Below are 24236 nucleotides of genomic sequence, written 5' to 3'. Positions count from 1 at the left end.
ACGAAGCTCTTGTAGCTTGGTGGCAGTGATTGAAGAATTCTGTCAATGACGCTATCATCCGGAAGATTAACTCCCAGTTGAATCAAGTGATTACTATACCCAGACATTTTGAGTATATGCTCACTGACAGAACTATTCTCTTCCATCTTGCAGCTATAGAACTTATTGGAGACTTCATATCTCTCAATCCGGGCATTTGCTTGAAATATTAACTTCAACTCCTGGAACATCTCATATGCTCCATGACGTTCAAAACGTCGTTGAAGACCCGGTTCTAAGCCGTAAAGCATGGCACACTGAACTATTGAGTAGTCATCAGCTTTGCTCTGCCAGACGTTCATAACTTCTGGCGTTGCTCTTGCAGGAGGCCTGGCACCCAGCGGTGCTTCTAGGACGTAATTCTTCTGTGCAGCAATGAGGATAATCCTCAAGTTACGGACCCAGTCCGTGTAATTGCTACCATCATCTTTCAACTTAGCTTTCTCAAGGAACGCATTAAAATCAACGGAACAACAGCACGGGCCATTTATCTACAATTAACATAGACAAGCAAGATACTATCAGGTACTAAGTTCATGATAAATTCAAGTTCAGTTAATCATATTACTTAAGAACTCCCACTTAGATAGACATCCCTCTAATCATCTAAGTGATTACGTGATCCAAATCAACTAAACCATGTCCGATCATCACGTGAGATGGAGTAGTTTCAATGGTGAACATCACTATGTTGATCATATCTACTATATGATTCACGCTCGACCTTTCGGTCTCCGTGTTCCGAGGCCATATCTGCATATGCTAGGCTCGTCAAGTTTAACCTGAGTATTCCGCGTGTGCAACTGTTTTGCACCAGTTGTATTTGAACGTAGAGCCTATCACACCCGATCATCACGTGGTGTCTCAGCACGAAGAACTTTCGCAACGGTGCATACTCAGGGAGAACACTTTTATCTTGAAATTTTAGTGAGAGATCATCTTATAATGCTACCGTCAATCAAAGCAAGATAAGATGCATAAAAGATTAACATCACATGAAATCAATATAAGTGATATGATATGGCCATCATCATCTTGTGCTTGTGATCTCCATCTCCGAAGCACCGTGCTCGTGATCTCCATCTCCGAAGCACCGTGCTCGTGATCTCCATCTCCGAAGCACCATGCTCGTGATCTCCATCTCCGAAGCACCGTCATGATCACCATCGTCACCGGCGCGACACCTTGATCTCCATCGTAGTATCGTTGTCGTCTCGCCAACTTATTGCTTTTACGACTATCGCTACCGCTTAGTGATAAAGTAAAACAATTACATGGCGATTGCATTGCATACAATAAAGCGACAACCATATGGCTCCTGCCAGTTGCCGATAACTCGGTTACAAAACATGATCATCTCATACAATAAAATATAGCATCATGTCTTGACCATATCACATCACAACATGCCCTGCAAAAACAAGTTAGACGTCCTCTACTTTGTTGTTGCAAGTTTTACGTGGCTGCTACGGGCTTAGCAAGAACCGTTCTTACCTATGCATCAAAACCACAACGATAGTTTGTCAAGTTGGTGCTGTTTTAACCTTCGCAAGGACCGGGCGTAGCAACACTCAGTTCAACTAAAGTGAGAGAGACAGACACCCGCCAGTCACCTTTAAGCAACGAGTGCTCCCAACGGTGAAACCAGTCTCGCTTAAGCGTACGCGTAATGTCGGTCCGGGCCGCTTCATCTCACAATACCGCTGAACCAAAGTATGACATGCTGGTAAGCAGTATGACTTATATCGCCCACAACTCACTTGTGTTCTACTTGTGCATAGCATCAACGCATATGACCTGGCTCGGATGCCACTGTAGGGGAACGTAGTAATTTCAAAAAAATTCCTACGCTCACGCAAGATCATGGTGATGCATAGCAACGAGAGGGGAGAGTGTTGTCCACGTACCCTCGTAGACCGAAAGCGGAAGCATTATCACAACGCGGTTGATGTAGTCGTACGTCTTCACGATCCGATCGATCAAGTACCGAACGCACAGCACCTCCGAGTTCAGCACACGTTCAGCTCGATGACGTCCCTCGAACTCTGATCCAGCCGAGTGTTGAGGGAGAATTTCGTCAGCACGACGGCGTGGTGACGATGATGATGTTCTACCGACGCAGGGCTTCGCCTAACCTCCGCAACGATATTATCGAGGTGTAATATGGTGGAGGGGGCACCGCACACGGCTAAAATATCGTATATCAATTGTGTGTAGAGGTGCCCCCCTGCCCCCGTATATAAAGGAGCAAGGGGGAGGCCGGCTGCCCTTGGGCGCGCCAAGGAGAGAGGGGGGGGTCCTCCTCCTAGTAGGAGTAGGACTCCCCTTTCCTAGTCCAACTAGGAAGAGAGGGGGGAAGGAAAGAGAGGGAGAGGGAGAGGGAAAGAGGGGTCGTGCCCCCCTCCCCTAGTCCAATTCGGACTCCTCATGGGAGGGGGCGCGCCACCTCCTGGCTGCTGCCCTCTCTCTCCCCTCAAGGCCCACTAAGGCCCAATACTACCCCGGGGGGTTCCGGTAACCCCTCCGGCACTCCGGTTTTATCCGAAACTTCTCCGGAACACTTCCGGTGTCCGAATATAGTCGTCCAATATATCAATCTTTATGTCTCGACCATTTCGAGACTCCTCGTCATGTCCGTGATCACATCCGGGACTCCGAGCAACCTTCGGTACATCAAAACATATAAACTCATAATATAACTGTCATCGTAACTTTAAGTGTGCGGACCCTACGGGTTCGAGAACTATGTAGACATGACCGAGACACCTCTCCGGTCAATAACCAATAGCGGAACCTGGATGCTCATATTGGTTCCTACATATTCTACGAAGATCTTTATCGGTCAGACCGCATAACAACATACGTTGTTCCCTTTGTCATCGGTATGTTACTTGCCCGAGATTAGATCGTCGGTATCTCGATACCTAGTTCAATCTCGTTACCGGCAAGTCTCTTTACTCGTTCCGTAATACATCATCCCATAACTAACTCATTAGTCACAATGCTTGCAAGGCTTATAGTGATGTGCATTACCGAGTGGGCCCAGAGATACCTCTCCGACAATCGGAGTGACAAATCCTAATCTTGAAATACGCCAACCCAACAAGTACCTTTGGAGACACCTGTAGAGCACCTTTATAATCACCCATTTACCTTGTGATGTTTGGTAGCACACAAAGTGTTCCTCCGGTAAACGGGAGTTGCATAATCTCATAGTCATAGGAACATGTATAAGTCATGAAGAAAGCAATAGCAACATACTAAACGATTGGGTGCTAAGCTAACGGAATGGGTCAAGTCAATCACGTCATTCTCCTAATGAGGTGATCTCGTTAATCAAATGACAACTCATGTCTATGGCTAGGAAACATAACCATCTTTGATTAACGAGCTAGTCAAGTAGAGGCATACTAGTGACACACTATTTGTCTATGTATTCACACATGTATTATGTTTCCGGTTAATACAATTCTAGCATGAATAATAAACATTTATCATGATATAAGGAAATAAATAATACTTTATTATTGCCTCTAGGGCATATTTACTTCACTTTATCCTAACAGGGAAAGGTGGTTTCTCAACATAAGCAGTAGGAACAATAGGATCATTATAAGTGATAGTCTTTTCTTCAACTTTAATAGGTTCAACTACTTTTACTTCTATAGGAGGATGATATTTAAACCACTTCTCCTTAGGGAGATCAACGTGAGCAGCAAAAGATTCACAGAAAGAAGCTACAATCTCAGAGTCAAGTCCATATTTAGTGCTAAATTTACGAAAAACATCGGTATCCATAAAAGATTTAACACAATCAAACTTAGGTGTTATACCTGACTCCTTACCTTCGTCGAGATCCCAATCTTCAGAGTTGCGTTTAATTCTTTCCAATAAATCCCATTTGAATTCAATAGTCTTCATCATAAAAGAACCAGTACAAGAAGTATCGAGCATCGTGCGATTGTTGTCAGAAAGCCGAGCATAAAATTTTTGAATAATCATTTCTCTTGAAAGCTCATGATTGGGGCATGAATATAACATTGACTTAAGCCTCCCCCAAGCTTGAGCGATGCTTTCTCCTTCGCGAGGCCAAAAATTATATATATAATTACGATCACGATGAACAAGATGCATAGGATAAAACTTCTGATGAAATTCCAGTTTCAATCGTTTGTAGTTCCATGATCCCATATCATCACATAGCCTATACCATGTCAATGCATCTCCCTTCAAAGATAAAGGGAAGACCTTCTTCTTGATAACATCATCGGGCATACCTACAAGCTTAAACAATCCACAAACTTCATCCACATAGATTAGGTGCTCATCAGGATGCAATGTTCCGTCTCTTGCAAAGGATTAGCTAGCAGTTTTTCTATCATACCCGAAGGAATTTCAAAGTAGACATTTTCATTTTCAGTAGGTTCAGTTGGTTGAGGAGCAACTCTTTGCTCTACTGGTCGGGGTGAAGATACCCCGAACAAGCCCCTCAGAGGATTACTTTCCATAGTAACAAGTGACAGTAAATTTCAGCACACTATATAAATTTTTCCTTACCAAAGGCGCTTCACTCCCCGGCAACGGCGCCAGAAAAGAGTCTTGATGACCCACAAGTGTAGGGGATCTATCGTAGTCCTTTCGATAAGTAAGAGTGTCGAACCCAACGAGGAGCAGAAGGAAATGATAAGCGGTTTTCAGCTAGGTATTCTCTGCAAGCACTGAAATTATAGGTAACAGATAGTTTTGTGATAAGATAATTTGTAACGAGCAACAAGTAACAAAAGTAAAGAAAGTGCAGCAAGGTGGCCCAATCCTTTTTGTAGCAAAGGACAAGCCTGGACAAACTCTTATATAGAGAAAAGCGCTCTCGAGGACACATGGGAATTATCGTCAAGCTAGTTTTCATCACGTTCATATGATTCGCGTTCGGTACTTTGATAATTTGATATGTGGGTGGACCGCTGCTTGGGTTCTGTCCTTTCTTGGACAAGCATCCCACTTATGATTAACCCCTATTGCAAGCATCCGCAACTACAAAAGAAGTATTAAGGTAAACCTAACCATAGCATGAAACATACGGATCCAAATCAGCCCCTTACGAAGCAACGCATAAACTAGGGCTTAAGCTTCTGTCACTCTAGCAACCCATCATCTACTTATTGCTTCCCAATGCCTTCCTCTAGGCCCAAATAATGGTGAAGTGTCATGTAGTCGATGTTCACATAACATCACTAGAGGAGAGACAACATACATCTCATCAAAATATCAAACGAATACCAAATTCACATTACTACTAATAGCAAGACTTCTCCCATGTCCTCAGGAACAAACGTAACTACTCACAAAGCATATTCATGTTCATAATCAGAGGGGTATTAATATGCATATAGGATCTGAACATATGATCTTTCACCAAATAAACCAACTAGCATCAACTACAAGGAGTAATCAACACTACTAGCAACCTACAGGTACCAATCCCAGACTTAGAGACAAGAATTGGATACAAGAGATGAACTAGGGTTTGAGAGGAGATGGTGCTGGTGAAGATGTTGATGGAGATTGGCCCCCTCCCGATGAGAGGAGCGTTGGTGATGACGATGGCGATGATTTCCCCCTCCCGGAGGGAAGTGTCCCCGGCAGAACAGCTCCGCCGGAGCCCTAGATTGGTTCCGCCAAGGTTCCGCCTTGTGGTGGTGGAGTCTCGTCCCGAAAGCTTGCTTATGATTTTTCTTCGGATGAAAGACTTCATATAGCAGAAGATGGGCATCGGAGGGCCACCAGGGGGCCCACGAGGCAGGGGGCGCGCCCAGGGGATAGGGCGCACCCCCCACCCTCGTGCCTGGTGGATGGCCCCCCTCTGGTATTTCTTCCGCTCAATATTTTTTATTATTTCCAAAAATAACTTCCGTGGAGTTTCAGGACTTTTGGAGTTGCGCAGAATAGGTCTCTAATATTTGCTCCTTTTCCAGCCCAGAATTCCAGCTGTCGGCATTCTCCCTCTTCATGTAAACCTTGTAAAATAAGAGAGAATATGCATAAGTATTGTGACATAATGTGTAATAACAGCCCATAATGCAATAACTATCGATATAAAAGCATGATGCAAAATGGAAGTATCAGACATACATCAAGTGTTCTGAAATCCTTAAAGACTCAATCCGATAAGATAACTTCAAAGAGAAAACTCAATCCATTACAAGAGAGTAGAGGGGGAGAAACATCATAAGATCCAACTATAATAGCAAAGCTCGTGATACATCAAGATCGTGCCGAATCAAGAACACGAGAGAGAGAGAGATATCAAACACATAGCTACTGGTACATACCCTCAGCCCCGAGGGTGAACTACTCCCTCCTCGTCATGGAGAGCGCCGGGATGATGAAGATGGCCACCGGTGAGGGATACCCCCTCCGGCAGGGTGCCGAAACAGGGTCCCGATTGGTTTTTGGTGGCTTCAGAGGCTTGCGGCGGCGGAACTCCCGATCTAGGTTATGTTCTGGAGGTTTCTGTATTTATAGGAATTTTTGGCGTAGGTCTCAGGGGGGTCTCCGAGTGGTCCACGAGATAGGGGGCGCGCCCAGGGGGTAGGGCGCACCCTCCACCCTCGTGGACAGCCCGGGACTCTTGTGGCCCAACTATTTTACTCCGGGGGCTTCTTTTGGTCCATAAAAAATCATCAAAAATTGGCACGTCAATTGGACTCAGTTTGGTATTCCTTTTCTGTAAAACTCAAAAACAAGGAAGAAACAGAAACTGGCACTGGGCTCTAGGTTAATAGGTTAGTCCCGAAAATCATATAAAATAGCATATGAATGCATATAAAACATCCTAGATGGATAATATAATAGCATGGAACAATCAAAAATTATAGATACGTTAGAGACGTATCAATGATTTGTCTTTATCATACTAACCCATCTCACGAAGTTCCGTTAAGTTTTGTGTTGTGAAGTTTTCAAGTTTTGGGTAAAGTTTTGATGGACTACGGAATAAAGAGTGGCAAGAGCCTAAGCTTGGGGATGCCCAAGGAACCCCAAGGTAATATTCAAGGACAACCAAGAGCCTAAGCTTGGGGATGCCCCGGATGGCATCCCCTCTTTCGTCTTCATTCATCGGTAACTTTACTTGGCGCTACATTTTTATTCACCACATGATACGTGTTTTGCTTGGAGCTGTTGGGGAACGTAGCAGAAATTCAAAATTTTCTACGCATCACCAAGATCAATCTATGGAGTAATCTAGCAACGAGGGGAAGGGGAGTGCATCTACATACCCTTGTAGATCGCGATGCGGAAGCGTTGCAAGAACGCGGATGAGGGAGTCGTACTCGTAGCGATTTAGATCGCGGTTGATTCCGATCTAAGCGCCGAACCAGGGCGCCTCCGCGTTCAACACACGTGCAGCCCGGTGACGTCTCCCACGCCTTGATCCAGCAAGGAGAGAGGGAGAGGTTGGGGAAGACTCCGTCCAGCAGCAGCACGACGGCGTGGTGGTGATGGAGGAGCGTGGCAATCCCGCAGGGCTTCGCCAAGCACCGCGGGAGAGGAGGAGGGAGAGGGGTAGGGCTGCGCCGAAAGAGAGACGTTCTCCTGTGTCTGGCAGCCCCAAATACCTCCAGTATATATAGGGGAAGGGGGAGGGGCTGTGCCCCATCTAGGGTTCCCTCCCCAGGGGTGGCGGCAGCCCCCAAACCCATCTAGGGTGCGGCCAAGGGGAGGAGAGGGGGGCGCCACTAGGGTGGGCCTTAAGGCCCATCTGGACCTAGGGTTTGCCCCCTCCCACTCTCCCATGCGCTTGGGCCTTGGTGGGGGGGGCGCACCAGCCCACCTGGGGCTGGTCCCCTCCCACACTTAGCCCACGCAGCCTTCTAGGGCTGGTGGCCCCACTTGGTGGACCCCCGGGACCCTCCCGGTGGTCCCGGTACATTACCGATAACACCCGAAACTTTTCCGGTGACCGAAACAGGACTTCCCATATATAAAGCTTTACCTCCGGACCATTCCGGAACTCCTCGTGACGTCCGGGATCTCATCCGGGACTCCGAACAACATTCGGTAACCACGTACATACTTTCCCTATAACCCTAGCGTCATCGAACCTTAAGTGTGTAGACCCTACGGGTTCGGGAACCATGCAGACATGACCGAGATGTTCTCCGGTCAATAACCAACAGCGGGATATGGATACCCATGTTGGCTCCCACATGTTCCACGATGATCTCATCGGATGAACCACGATGTCGGGGATTCAATCAATCCCGTATTCAATTCCCTTTGTCTATCGGTATGTTACTTGCCCGAGATTCGATCGTCGGTATCCCTATACCTTGTTCAATCTCGTTACCGGCAAGTCTCTTTACTCGTTCCGTAACTCACATCATCCCGTGATCAACTCCTTGGTCACATTGTGCACATTATGATGATGTCCTACCGAGTGGGCCCAGAGATACCTCTCCGTTTACACGGAGTGACAAATCCCAGTCTCGATTCGTGCCAACCCAACAGACACTTTCGGAGATACCTGTAGTGCACCTTTATAGCCACCCAGTTACGTTGTGACGTTTTGTACACCCAAAGCATTCCTACGGTATCTGGGAGTTGCACAATTTCATGGTCTAAGGAAATGATACTTCACATTAGAAAAGCTCTGAGCAAACGAACTACACGATCTTGTGCTAGGCTTAGGATTGGGTCTTGTCCATCACATCATTCTCCTAATGATGTGATCCCGTTATCAACGACATCCAATGTCCATGGTTAGGAAACCGTAACCATCTATTGACCAACGAGCTAGTCAACTAGAGGCTTACTAGGGACATGGTGTTGTCTATGTATCCACACATGTATCTGAGTTTCCTATCAATACACTTCTAGCATGGATAATAAACGATTATCATGAACAAGGAAATATAATAATAACCTATTTATTATTGCCTCTAGGGCATATTTCCAACAGTCTCCCACTTGCACTAGAGTCAATAATCTAGTCCACATCACCATGTGATTAACACTCATAGGTCACATCACCATGTGACCAACATCCAAAGAGTTTACTAGAGTCAACAATCTAGTTCACATCTCTATGTGATTAACACTCAATGAGTTCTGGTTTGATCATGTTATGCTTGTGAGAGAGGTTATTTAGTCAACGGGTCTGAACCTTTCAGATCCGTGTGTGCTTTACGAATATCTATGTCATCTTGTGGATGCTACCACGCGCTATTTGGAGCCATTTCAAATAATTGCTCTACTATACGAATCCGGTTTACTACTCAGAGTCATCCGGATTAGTGTCAAAGTTCGCATCGACGTAACTCTTTACGACGAACTCCTTTTCACCTCCATAATCGAGAAAATCCTTAGTCCACTAGATACTAAGGATAAGTTCGACCGCTGTCATGTGATCCATTCCCGGATCACTATTGTACCCCTTGACCAACTCATGGCAAGGCACACTTCATGTGCGGTACACAACATAGCATACTGTAGAGCCTACGTCTGAAGCATAGGGGACGACCTTCGTCCTTTCTCTCTCTTCTGCTGTGGTCAGGTCTTGAGTCTTACTCAATACTCACACCTTGTAACACAGCCAAGAACTCCTTCTTTGCTGATCTATTTTGAACTCTTTCAAAATCATGTCAAGGTGTGCGTTCTTTGAAAGTATCATCAGGCGTCTTGATCTATCTCTATAGATCTTGATGCCCAATATGTAAGCAGCTTTATCCAGGTCTTCCTTTGAAAAACTCCTTTCAAACAATCCTTTATGCTTTCCAGAAATTTTACATCATTTCGGATCAACAATATGTCATTCACATATACTTATCAGAAATGTTGTAGCGCTCCCACTCACTTTATTGTAAATACAAGTTTCTAACAAACTTTGTATAAACCCAAAAACTTTGATCACTCCATCAAAGCGTATATTCTGACTCCGAGATGCTTGCTCTAATCCATGGAAGGATCGCTGGAGCTAGCATACCTTTTAGCATCCTTAGGATCGACAAAACCTTTCTGATTGTATCACATACAACCTTTCCTTACGAAAACTGGTAAGGAAACTTGTTTTGACATCCATCTGCCAGATTTCATAAATGCAGCTAATGCTAACATGATTCCGACGGACTTAAGCATCGCTACGGATGAGAAAATCTCATCGTAGTCAACTCCTTGAACTTGTGAAAATACTCTTTGCCACAAGTCGAGCTTCATAGACGGTAACATTACCGTCCATGTCCGTCTTCTTCTTAAAGATCCATTTATCTCGGATTTCATGGCTTCTAACCATTTGTCGGAATATGGGCCCACCATCGCTTCTCCATAGCTCGTAGGTTCATCGTTGTCCAACAACATGACTTCCAAGACAGGATCACGTACTACTCTGAAGTATTACGCATCCTCGTCGTCCTACGAGGTTTGGTAGTGACTTGATCCGAAGTTTCATGATCACTATCATAAGCTTCCACTTCAATTGGTGTAGGTGCCACAGGAATAACTTCCTGTGCCCTGCTACACACTAGTTGAAGTGACGGTTCAATAACCTTATCAAGTCTCCACCATCCTCCCACTCAATTCTTTCGAGAGAAACTTTTCCTCGAGAAAGGACCCGTTTCTAGAAGCAATTACTTTTGCTTCCAGATCTGAAATAGGAGGTATACCCAACTGTTTTGGGTTTTCTATGAAGATGCATTTATCCGCTTTGGGTTCGAGCTTATCAGCCTGAAACATTTTTCACATAAGCGTCGCAGCCCCAAACTTTTAAGAAACGACAACTTAGGTTTCTCTAAACGGTGTCGTCTCAACGGAATTGCGTGGTGCCCCTTTTAAAGTGAATGCGGTTATCTCTAATGCCTAACCCATAAACGATAGTGGTAATTCGATAAGAGACATCATGGTATGCACCATATCCAATAGGGTGCAGTTATGATGTTCGGACACACCATCACACTATGGTGTTCCAGGCGGTATTTATTGTGAAACACTTTTCACAATGTCTTAATTGTGTGCCAAACTCGTAACTCAGATACTCATCTCTATGATCATATCACAGACATTTTATCCTCTTGTCACGACGATCTTCAACTTCACTTTGAAATTACTTGAACCTTTCAATAATTCAGACTTGTGTTTCATCAAGTAAATACACTCAGCATCTACTCAAATCATCTGTGAAGTAAGAACTTAACGATATCCACTGCATGCCTCAGCACTCATTGGACTGCACACATCAAAATGTATTACATCCAACAAGTTGCTCTCTTGTTCCATCTTACTGAAAACGAGGCCTTTCAGTCATCTTGCCCATGTGGTATGATTTGCATGTCTCAAGTGATTCAAAATCAAGTGAGTCCAAACGATCCATCTGCATGGAGTTTCTTCATGCATATATACCAATAGACATGGTTCGCATGTCTCATTCTTTTCAAAAACGAGTGAGTCCAAAGATCCATCTACATGGAGCTTCTTCATGCGTTTCTATACCAATATGACTCAAGTGGCAGTGCCATAAGTATGTGGTACTATCATTACTATCTTATATCTTTTGGCACGAACATGTGTATCACTACGATCGAGATTCATTTTAGGTGCAAGACCATTGAAGGTATTATTCAAATAAACAGAGTAACCATTATTCTCCTTAAATGAATAACCGTATTGCGGTAAACATAATCCAATCATGCTTAACGCAAACACCAAATCTCGATGGTAGAGGGAGCATGCGATGCTTGATCACATCAACCTTGGAAACACTTCCAACACATATCGTCATCTCACCTTTAGCTAGTCTCCGTTTATTCCGCAGCTTTTATTTCGAGTTACTAACACTTAGCAACCGAACCGGTATCTAATACCCTAGTGCTGCTAGGAGTACTAGTAAAGTACACATTCATATAACGTATATCCAATATACTTCTGTCGACCATGCCCACCTTCTCATCTACCAAGTATCTAGGGTAGTCCTGCTTCAGTGACCGTTCCCCTCATTACAGAAGCACTTAGTCTCGGGTTTGGGTTCAACCTTGGGATTCTTCACTAGAGCAGCAAATGACTGTTTCATGAAGTATCCCTTTTGCCCTTGCCCTTCTAGAAACTAGTGGTTTTACTAACCATCAACAATTGATGCTCCTTCTTGATTTCTACTTTCGCGGTGTCAAACATCGCGAGTTGCTCAAGGATCATCATCTATCCTTGATATTTATAGTTCATCACGAAGCTCTAATAGCTTGGTGGCAGTAATTATGGAGAACCATCACTATCTCATCTGGAAGATAAACTCCCACTCGATTCAAGTGATTGTAGTACTCAGACAATCTGAGCACATGCTCAACGATTGAGCTTTTCTCCCTTAGTTTGCAGGCTTAAGAAACTTGTCAGAGGTCTCATACCTCTTGACGTGGGCACTAGTCCGAAATCCCAATTTCAGTCTTCGGAACATCTCATATGTTCTGCGACGTTTCAAAAACGTCTTTGGTGCCACAATTCTAAACCGTTAGCATTACGCACTGAACTATCACGTAGTCATCAAAACGTGTATGTCAGATGTTCCGCAACATCTACAGACGACGCTGAGGTTCAGCACACCGAGCGGTGCATTAAGGACATAAGCCTTCTGCGCAGCAATGAGGACAATCCTCAGTTTACGGACCCAGTCCGCATAATTGCTACTACCAACTTTCAACTAAATTTTCTCTAGGAACATATCTTAACCAGTAGAACTAAAGCGCAAGCTATGACATAATTTGCAAAGACCTTTTTGACTATGTTCATGATAATGAAGTTCATCTGATTATGAACTCCCACTCAGATAGACATCCCTCTAGTCATCTAAGTGATACATGATCCGAGTCAAACTAGGCCGTGTCCGATCATCACGTGAGACGGACTAGTCATCATCGGTGAACATCTCCATGTTGATCGTATCTTCTATACGACTCATGCTCGACCTTTCGGTCTCTTGTGTTCCGAGGCCATGTCTGTACATGCTAGGCTCGTCAAGTCAACCTAAGTGTTTCGCATGTGTTCCGAGGCCATGTCTGTACATGCTAGGCTCGTCAACACCCGTTGTATTCGAACGTTAGAATCTATCACACCCGATCATCACGTGGTGCTTCGAAACAACGAACCTTCGCAACGGTGCACAGTTAGGGGGAACACTTCTCTTGAAATTTTAGTGAGGGATCATCTTATTTATGCTACCGTCGTTCTAAGCAAATAAGATGCATAACATGATAAACATCACATGCAATCAAATAGTGACATGATATGTCCAATATCATTTTGCTCCTTTGATCTCCATCTTCGGGGCACCATGATCATCTTTGTCACCGGCATGACACCATGATCTCCATCATCATGATCTCCATCATTGTGTCTTCATGAAGTTGTCACGCCAATGATTACTTCTACTTCTATGGCTAACGCGCTTAGCAATAAAGTAAAGTAATTTACATGGCGTTATTCAATGACACGCAGGTCATACAAAAAATAAAGACAACTCCTATGGCTCCTGCCGGTTGTCATACTCATCGACATGCAAGTCGTGATTCCTATTACAAGAATATGATCAATATCATACATCACATATATCATTCATCACATCTTCTGGCCATATCACATCACATAGCACATGCTGCAAAAACAAGTTAGACGTCCTCTAATTGTTGTTGCAAGCTTTTACGTGGCTTGTATAGGTTTCTAGCAAGAACGTTTCTTACCTACGTAAAACCACAACGTGATATGCCAATTTCTATTTACCCTTCATAAGGACCCTTTTCATCGAATCCGCTCCGACTAAAGTGGGAGAGACAGACACCCGCTAGCCACCTTATGCAACTAGTGCATGTCAGTCGGTGGAACCTGTCTCACGTAAGCGTACGTGTAAGGTCGGTCCGGGCCGCTTCATCCCACAATGCCGCCGAAACAAGATAAGACTAGTAGCGGCAAGAAGAATTGGCAACATCTACGCCCACAACTACTTTGTGTTCTACTCGTGCATAGAAACTACGCATAGACCTAGCTCATGATGCCACTGTTGGGGAACGTAGCAGAAATTCAAAATTTTCTACGCATCACCAAGATCAATCTATGGAGTAATCCAGCAACGAGGGGAAGGGGAGTGCATCTACATACCCTTGTAGATCGCGATGCGGAAGCGTTGCAAGAACGCGGATGAGGGAGTCGTACTCGTAGTGATTTAGATCGCGGTTGATTCCGATCTAAGCGCCGAACCACGGCGCCTCCGCGTTCAACACACGTGCAGCCCGGTGACGTCTCCCACGCCTTGATCCAGCAAGGAGAGAGGGAGAGGTTGGGGAAGACTCCGTCCAGCAGCAGCACGACGGTGTGGTGGTGATGGAGGAGCGTGGCAATCCCGCAGGGCTTCGCCAAGCACCGCGGGAGAGGAGGAGGAGGGAGAGGGGTAGGGCTGCGCCGAAAGAGAGACGTTCTCCTGTGTCTGGCAGCCCCAAATACCTCCAGTATATATAGGGGAAGGGGGAGGGGCTGCGCCCCATCTAGGGTTCCCTCCCCAGGGGTGGCGGCAGCCCCCAAACCCATCTAGGGTGCGGCCAAGGGGAGGAGAGGGGGGCGCCACTAGGGTGGGCCTTAAGGCCCATCTGGACCTAGGGTTTGCCCCCTCCCACTCTCCCATGCGCTTGGGCCTTGGTGGGGGGGGCGCACCAGCCCACCTAGGGCTGGTCCCCTCCCACACTTAGCCCACGCAGCCTTCTGGGGCTGGTGGCCCCACTTGGTGGACCCCTGGGACCCTCCCGGTGGTCCCGGTACATTACCGATAACACTCGAAACTTTTCCGGTGACCAAAACAGGACTTCCCATATATAAATCTTTACCTCCGGACCATTCCGGAACTCCTCGTGACATCCGGGATCTCATCCGGGACTCCAAACAACATTCGGTAACCACGTACATACTTTCCCTATAACCCTAGCGTCATCGAACCTTAAGTGTGTAGACCCTACGGGTTCGGGAACCATGCAGACATGACCGAGACGTTCTCCGGTCAATAACCAACAGCGGGATCTAGATACCCATGTTGGCTCCCACATGTTCCATGATGATCTCATCGGATGAACCACGGTGTCGGGGATTCAATCAATCCCGTATTCAATTCCCTTTGTCTATCGGTATGTTACTTGCCCGAGATTCGATCGTCGGTATCCCTATACCTTGTTCAATCTCGTTACCGGCAAGTCTCTTTACTCGTTCCGTAACTCACATCATCCCATGATCAACTCCTTGGTCACATTGTGCACATTATGATGATGTCCTACCGAGTGGGCCCAGAGATACCTCTCCGTTTACACGGAGTGACAAATCCTAGTCTCGATTCGTGCCAACCCAACAGACACTTTCGGAGATACCTGTAGTGCACCTTTATAGCCACCCAGTTACGTTGTGACGTTTGGTACACCCAAAGCATTCCTACGGTATCCGGGAGTTGCACAATCTCATGGTCTAAGGAAATGATACTTGACATTAGAAAAGCTCTGAGCAAACAAACTACACGATCTTGTGCTAGGCTTAGGATTGGGTCTTGTCCATCACATCATTCTCCTAATGATGTGATCCCGTTATCAACGACATCCAATGTCCATGGTTAGGAAACCGTAACCATCTATTGATCAACGAGCTAGTCAACTAGAGGCTTACTAGGGACATGGTGTTGTCTATGTATCCACACATGTATCTGAGTTTCCTATCAATACACTTCTAGCATGGATAATAAACGATTATCATGAACAAGGAAATATAATAATAACCTATTTATTATTGCCTCTAGGGCATATTTCCAACAGGAGCGTCATTTTATTTTATTAGTATTTGCTTGTTGCTATTTAGAGTAATGTTTTGCAGCTTTTAGTTCAATAAAAATGTCAAGTATAGCCTTTACCATGCTTATTTTGCAATTCCATATGTTGCTGTTTGGAAAACAGAAAATTTTCTATCATTGTATGAATTATTTAAAAAGTCAGAACGTGATAAAATCTTGAAATTTTCACACAGTATGCTATGATAAATTTTCTACAGTATGGTCATTTTTCAGAATTTTTGGAGTTACAGAAGTATGGATTTTCTTGCATTCTTTACAGATTGTTCTGTTTAGACATATTGCTGTTATGTTTGCATATGTTTGCTTGTTTATTGATTCTATTTGAGGATGGGAGTATTAAATATGCAGAGGCAATTAGTATGCAATGTCAAATAATAATTTTAGTGATTTGCTACAGTAGAGAATGATAAGGTTATGCGTTGATTTATACTAACTTATCTCACGAGTTCTTGTTGAGTTTTGTGTGGATGAAGTTTTTTAAGATTTAGGGAAACCGCGATATGAAAGGAATTAAGGAGACACAAAAGCTCAAGCTTGGGGATGCCCAAGGCATCCCTAGTCAATATTTCAAGAAGTCTCAAGCATCTAAGCTTGGGGATGCCCCGGTAGGCATCCCACCTTTCTTCTTCAACAACTATCGGTCAGTTTTGGTTGAGCCTAAGTTTTTGCTTCTTCATATGATATGTGCTATCCTTGCAATGTCATTTTATTTTGTTTTGCTTGTGGTTTGAATAAAGTACTTAAGATCTAAAATTTTATTTATGAGGGGGAGTCTTCACATAGTTACATAATTATTCAACTACTCATTGATCTTCACTTATATCTTTTGGAGTAGTTTGTCATTTGCTCTAGTACTTCACTTATATCTTTTTAGAGCACGGCGGTGGTTTTATTTTGAAGAAATTGATGAACTCTCATGCTTCACTTATATTATTTTGAGAGTCTTAAACAGCATGGTAATTTGATTTGGTTATAAATTTAGTCCTAATATGATAGGCATCCAAGAGGGATATAATAAAAACTTTCATATAAAGTGCATTGAATACTATGAGAAGTTTTATTCCTTATGATTGTTTTGAGATATGAAGATGGTGATATTAGATTCATGCTAGTGAGTAGTTGTGAATTTGAGAAATACTTGTGTTGAGGTTTGTGAGTCCCGTAGCATGCACGTATGGTGAACTGTTATGTAACGAAGTTGGAGCATGAGATATTTTTTGATTGTCTTCCTTATGAGTGACGGTCGGGGACGAGCGATGGTCTTTTCCTACCAGTCTATCCCCCTAGGAGCATGCACGTAGTACTTTGTTTCAATGACTAATAGATTTTTGCAACAAGTATGTGAGTTCTTTATGACTAATGTTGAGTCCATGGATTATACACACTCTCACCCTTCCACCATTGCTAGCCTCTCTAGTAGCGCGCAACTTTCACCGGTACCATACACCCACCATATACCTTCCTCAAAATAGCCACCATACCTACCTATTATGGCATTTCCATAGCCATTCCGAGATATATTGCCATGCAACTTCCACCGTTCCGTTTATTATGACACGCTCCATCATTGTCATATTGCTTTGCATGATCATGTAGTTCACATCGTATTTGTGGCAAAGCAACCATTCATAATTCTTTCGTACATGTCACTCTTGATTCATTGCACATCCCGGTACACCACCGAAGGCATTCATATAGAGTCATATTTTGTTCTAGTATCGAGTTGTAATTCTTGAGTTGTAAGTAAGTAAAAGTGTGATGATCTTCATTATCAGAGCATTGTCCAATGTGAGGAAAAAAAGAGGCCAAAGAAGCCAATGAAAAAAAGGAGAGGCCAAAGAAGCCAAAAAAACAAAAAAAGAGAGAAAAAGAGAAGGGGCAATGCTACTATCCTTTTACCACACTTGTGCTTCAAAGTAGCGCCATGATCTTCATGACAGAGAATCTCCTATGTTGTCACTTTCATATACTAGTGGGGATTTTTCATTATAGAACTTGGCTTGTATATTCCAACGATGGGCTTCCTCAAATGCCCTAGGTCTTCATGAGCAAGCAAGTTGGATGCACACCCACTTAGTTTTCTTTTTGAGCTTTCATACTCTTATAGCTCTAGTGCATCCGTTGCATGGCAACCCCTACTCACTCACATCGATACCTATTGATGGGCATCTCCATAGCCCGTTGATACGCCTAGTTGATGTGAGACTATCTCCCTCTTTTTGTCTTCTCCACAACCACCATATTCTATTCCACCTATAGTGCTATGTCCATGGCTCGCGCTCATGTATTGCGTGAAAATTGAAAAAGTTTGAGGACATCAAAAGTATGAAACATTTGCTTGGCTTGTCATCGGGGTTGTGCAAGATTTGAGTATTTTGTGTGATAAAGATGGAGCGTAGCCAGACTATATGATTTTGTAGGGTTAAGCTTTCTTTGGCCATGTTATTTTAAGAAGACATAATTGCCTTGTTAGTATGCTTGAAGTATTATCATTTTTATGTCAATATTAAACTTTTGTTTTGAATCTTATGGATCTGAATATTCTTGCCAGAATAAAGGAGATTACATTCATAAATATGTTAGGTAGCATTCCACATCAAAAATTCTGTTTTTATCATTTACCTACTCGAGGACGAGCAGGAATTAAGCTTGGGGATGCTTGATACGTCTCCAATGTATCTATAATTTTTGATTGTTCCATGCTATTATATTATCCATCTTGGATGTTTTATATGCATTTATATGTAGTTTTATATGATTTTTTGGGACTAACCTATTAACCTAGAGCCCAGTGCCAGTTTCTGTTTTTTCCTTGTTTTTGAGTTCTACAAAAAAGGAATACCAAACGGAGTCCAATTGACGTGCCAATTTTTGATTTTTTATGGACCAAAAGAAGCCCCCGGAGTAAAAGAGTTGGTCCAGAAGAGTCCCGAGCCATCCACGAGGGTGGAGGGCGCGCCCTACCCCCTGGGCTCGCCCCCCTATCTCGTGGATGACTCGGAGACCCCCTTGACGTGAGACCGACGCCAAAAATTCCTATAAATACATAAACCCCCAGAAAGAAACCTAGATCGGGAGTTCCGCCGCCGCAAGCCTCTGTAGCCACCAAAAACCAATCGGGACCCTGTTCCGGCACCCTGCCGGAGGGGGGATCCATCACCGGTGGCCATCTTCATCACCCGGCGCTCTCCATGATGAGGAGGGAGTAGTTCACCCTCGGGGTTGAGGGTATGTACCAGTAGCTATGTGTTTGATCTCTCTCTCTCTCTCTCTCGTGTTCTTGATATGGCATGATCTTGATGTACCGCGAGCTTTGCTATTATAGTTGGATCTTATGATGTTTCTCCCCCTCTACTCTCTTGTAATGGATTGAGTTTTCCCTTCGAAGTTATCTTATCGAATTGAGTCTTTAAGGATTTGAGAACACTTGATGTATGTCTTGCATGTGCTTATCTATGGTGACAATGGGATATTCACGTGATCTACTTGATGTATGTTTTGGTGATCAAGTTGCGGGTTCAGTGACCATGTGAACTTATGCATAGCGGTTGGCACACGTTTTCGTCTTGACTCTCCGGTAGAAACTTTGGGGCACTCTTTGAAGTTCTCTGTGTTGGTTGAATAGATGAATCTGAGATTGTGTGATGCATATCGTATAATCATACCCACGGATACTTGAGGTGACATTGGAGTATCTAGGTGACATGAAGGTTTTGGTTGATATGTGTCTTAAGGTGTTATTCTAGTACGAACTCTAGGATAGATTGAACGGAAAGAATAGCTTCGTGTTATTTTACTACAGACTCTTGAATGGATCGATCATAAAGGATAACTTTGAGGTGGTTTCGTACCCTACAATAATCTCTTCGTTTGTTCTCCGCTATTAGTGATTTTGGAGTGACTCTTTGTTGCATGTTGAGGGGTTGTTATATGATCCAATTATGCTATTATTGTTGAGAGAACTTGCACTAGTGAAAGTATGAACCCTAGGCCTTGTTTCCTAGCATTGCAATACCATTTACGCTCACTTTTACCACTTGCTACCTTGCTGTTTTTATATTTTCAAATTACAAATACCCATATCTACCATCCATATTGCACTTGTATCACCATCTCTTTGCCGAACTAGTGCACCTATACAATTTACCATTGTATTGGGTGTGTTGGGGACACAAGAGACTCTTTGTTATTTTGTTGCAGGGTTGTTTGAGAGAGACCATCTTCACGCCTCCCACGGATTGATAAACCTTAGGTCATCCACTTGAGGGAAATTTTCTACTGTCCTACAAACATCTGCACTTGGAGGCCCAACAACGTCTACAAGATGAAGCTTGTGTAGTAGACATCATAGGGCCAGGAGGTGGGTTGTGGTCCATTAGGTTGAAAATCCCTACACTAGGAGAGGCCTCCTTGCTTGGACTTGTACTTTGCTACTTTGTCTTCTCCTTTGAATTATTCTTTTATGTGGTCTCCTTCTTTTAACAGGTCTTGACTAGTGATGTGGTATTCCATGTAGGACAGGGGTTGGCACCTTAAGTAGGATTAAAATCCTCTATTGTAACAGGAGTCCCCTTGAGCCAGAGTCATCAAAGTCTTCTTTGTGTCTTTAGATCAACAATCTTATCTTTGTCAAAGGATGTTCAGGAGGTGGACCTGACTTCTACTTCTTGTTGATGTACTTAGCAGGTAGATTGTGTCCTCATCGTCCTTCACTAGTCCCTTTGATGGTTGTCGACGTGTTTTGGAGTCCCCAAGACATATCTATGACCTTCAAGAGTCTTTTTGGATTCGAGGACAAACCTTTCAAGTCCCCAAGTGCTCCTGTAGGTGCATACAACTTTCGAGGAATTTTTTGGATTTTTTTCCAGATTTTTTTGATGATTCCTTGAGCTTCTTCACGAAATCCTGGTCGAAACAGGGCATTCTGGGCACATTTTGGACCTCCAGGGGCTTTATGAAAAATGCATGTGGCCTCATGGATGAGCTTTTGCATAATTTTCCATAATTACAAGGGCCTCTTCATAAAATTTCTTTTTCACGCGAAGAAAGAAAAGAAATATCGGTCGGCTATGGGCCGAATTTTGGCCCATATTAAGCCTCAGTCGGGCCACATCGCGCACAACTCTCCCCTTTTTCCTTTTTTGCGGCCTCTTGCTGGGCCTTGTCGGTTGGACTGACCCGGTTTCGGCGCGATACACCGAACGTTCGTGATCGAGCTGTGGCTCACAACGTCTTCAAATTCCTTATGGAAACACTCATGGGTCCACCAGAGGTCCTTGTCCAGCATCCGTTTTCAGCCTGCGGTGACGTTGGCTCAGGCGGTCGGCTGTGCCTATAGAAGAGGCACCCCTAGTCGCCGCAGGATCTCTGGTTGCACCACTGCACCGTTCAAGGTGCTGGATCATGAACTGACCCTAACCATTTCTCCAAGGAGGGAGCCGCACAATCACGGGGTTAGCCGCAATCAGAACCCACGGGTGGAGAACTTGGTTTGGCGAAACGAGTTGAGTGACCACGCAGAGCCGACGTGGATGGGAGGACCTCCGAGCACGATCCGATCCAGTGTATAGGGTTTCCAATGCGGCGGGGAGCAGAGTGGAGGAGGGGATCAGCACGGGGTTTCTGTTGGTGGTGTCGACGTGGACGGGGGAAAGTAGGGAATGTCGCGACCGAACCGTCACCTTCCTTTAACTTTTTCTTGATTTTTTTAGGGCTCCTTTTTCCTGACAAGATCGGAAACGTCGGCTATCCACGGAAACAACACAAACGCTCAGCCTAATGGGCTGGTTCCCTCAGCTGAAAAGCCCAATCACCAGCATACTCCGCTTTTGCCGCCGGAAAAGCGTCCCTTAGGACAGCAGGAAAACGGGCGCACATATCAGTTCGTACGGCCGAAAACGGTTCGATCTGGACAATGGACGGCCTAGACGTCTAATGGCGTGAGAAGTCGTGAACGTGTATGAGGGAAGATCTGACGGCTATCACCCAGACGCGAAATCGAACGGTTAAAAAGACGGATAGCGTGAAAGGGCTCGCTTTAGGCTCAGTTTAGATGCTGTGTACAAGCCCAATACTGGCGATAGCGGAGAAGCGAGAGAGCCCATCAACCGGATATTTTAGCTCACCGAAAGGGTCACCCGATATTGGGCCCTCCGTGCACTCAGCCCGAGCTCTGTTCAGTCACCTCGACGCCAAGCCCGACCACAGCACCACGAATGTCTACTCCGGCCGGCGACGGCGAGGACCCCGGCGCAGGGACGCCGGAAGCAGCAGCGCCATTCTCTGCCGACTGGAAGGAGCGGATCTTGGTCCCCGTCGTGGCCGCCGGTGAGCCGCCCTCACCTGTCCTAGTTTTCACTTCCGCCTCCGTTGGAGTCAGGAACTTGTCGTGGCGTTCGTTTACTTTCGGGAGATATCTCTGATCTGTTGAGTTCGTTGACCTGGTTGCCTGGCAGGTGTTGCCGGAGCTGGGTTCGGGCTGCTGTCGCGGCACAGGGCGCGCCTTGGCCCGATCCGCGCTGCCGCTACCTATGCGGCTAACCTATCCATCGTGGCCGGATGCTACGGAGGTGAGGCCCCTAACACAGAGGCATCAGATTCGTTGCCTTGATTGCAACTTCGAGGTGAACTGAATCAACTTTTGATGTTGCTGCGTGGAACATTTAGTGTAGATGGTATCATGATGCGGCGGTGGAATGCTTTTCCTGTTTCCAGTGCACCATTTGAGATACTGGAAATGCATCCTTTTACCATTGAATTACGGGGATTATGGTTTTGATGAATTTCCAGTCATTATGGTGGGAAATTTGAATATGGTGCCTGCCCTGCCCCTGCCCATGCTATGAACGGTTTGCAAAATGTTGTGCCCTAACCATAGTAAAAACTCAATTACCCAAGGCCTTCTTTTATCAAGGAGTGTCAAGTAGTATTTGATTATCTTAGTATGTTGTTCACTTCATTATCATTGCGTAAAATTGCTCGTAATGTAAATCACTCTATTGAAGCAACCTTTTTTTTGTTCTTGGATATTTTGATCACAAGATCTAAGGTCTTTGCTCATGAGTAATCACATAGACAACCTGGCAGGCTGGCAGCTATAATCTTGCAGCACATTGCTCACAGCAGGATATATTTATTACTGCCAGCACTTGACTAGTGAAAGAATGTGCCCAGGGATTTACTGCTTAATATCGCTGGGAATTGTGTAAGTGGCTGTTTATATGTTGAAGTAGGATGTAGCCACGGCCCTATATGTGTTCTGGGAATAGTGTAGTCTTTGCGGGTTCAGCTTCTATTGGTTGGCATGATGAATGTACTTACTTTTAAGTCATCAAATATGGTTTATGTCTTGATCTTTAGTTGGCTATATACAAGTTTCACCTGCTGGCTTGAGTCTTGCTTTAAGGATGCAAGTTAAATATATAGCTACAAGCTAATTTAAACAGCAAAGTGGCCCATATTAGTGCCAGTTCCCATGGTATTGCACGCTTGCACAGTTTCGTGACTTCTTTTTCTCTACTTTGAAATGTTAGTTTGCTCATGTGAATTAATCAAGGTAACAAATAGCATGTTGGAGTAAACTTGCAAAGCACATACTCTTTTGATACTTAGGTGCACGTGAACTTGCAAGAGATGCTCGAGCTACAACACCTGATGACCTCATGAATTCTGTTGTTGGTGGGCTAGCAAGTGGAGCTGTTCTTGGCCGAATACAAGGTTGGTCATTATATTGCACAATCATATATTGACTTATGTTTCTTTTCATACTTAACATCTTTCAGTGACTCACGTTTGCAGTTTTCCTCAAGTCAAATTTGTCTATAGTGTTCAATTCCTCATTGTTCTTATGGATTTAATCACCACAATGCACCAAGCAAACTTATATATCTGAAAGAATTAAGTTTATGGTATCACACATACTAGCAGTATCAGATCAAGATACATATTAAATTGCATTACGCACTGAAGGTCAGGGAAACGTGCGATTGTGGTCAGTCATGTGCGTTCTGCTAGAGCTTGTGCAAGTGCTTAGAAGCTAGGTGCTGTGCCAACTGGCTACATCATACACGATCAAAATAATTTTTTACCACATGACCTCCTCGTGTAATGGGACACTCTTATTTTCGCACAAGTACAAGTTTTTTTTTCAACTACATAAATGTATCCATGTACGAAACATCACAGGGTGAATTTAAATGGCACCTTGGGCTTATCTTGTTCTCTATAATCACATGCTGTGTGTGGCCAGGGGCGTAGTAGCAAGGCAACTATTGAGAAAGTTGTCTGTTTTCCCATATTTGGTGAGATGGCAGATTGCCTGTATTACTTTGCACATCCGAGATCTCCA

The 24236-nt window shown here is 44.4% G+C and overlaps 1 protein-coding gene across 1 annotated transcript in view; it reads left to right on the top strand.

Moving 5' to 3' along the window:
• The first annotated feature begins 21965 nt into the window (after positions 1 to 21965).
• Positions 21966 to 24236, top strand: part of LOC123053103 (uncharacterized) — a 4341-nt gene continuing 2070 nt past the window's right edge. Inside the window, exons 1-3 of the mRNA XM_044476502.1 lie at positions 21966 to 22216; positions 22345 to 22458; positions 23501 to 23605. Coding sequence (XP_044332437.1) covers positions 22105 to 22216; positions 22345 to 22458; positions 23501 to 23605 — 331 coding nt within the window. The 5' untranslated portion in view covers positions 21966 to 22104. The remainder of the gene's footprint in view (positions 22217 to 22344; positions 22459 to 23500; positions 23606 to 24236) is intronic.

Source organism: Triticum aestivum, chromosome 2D (assembly GCF_018294505.1).
Source record: "Triticum aestivum cultivar Chinese Spring chromosome 2D, IWGSC CS RefSeq v2.1, whole genome shotgun sequence".
Lineage (NCBI taxonomy): Eukaryota > Viridiplantae > Streptophyta > Magnoliopsida > Poales > Poaceae > Triticum > Triticum aestivum.
This window is presented reverse-complemented; position numbering and strand designations above follow the sequence as displayed.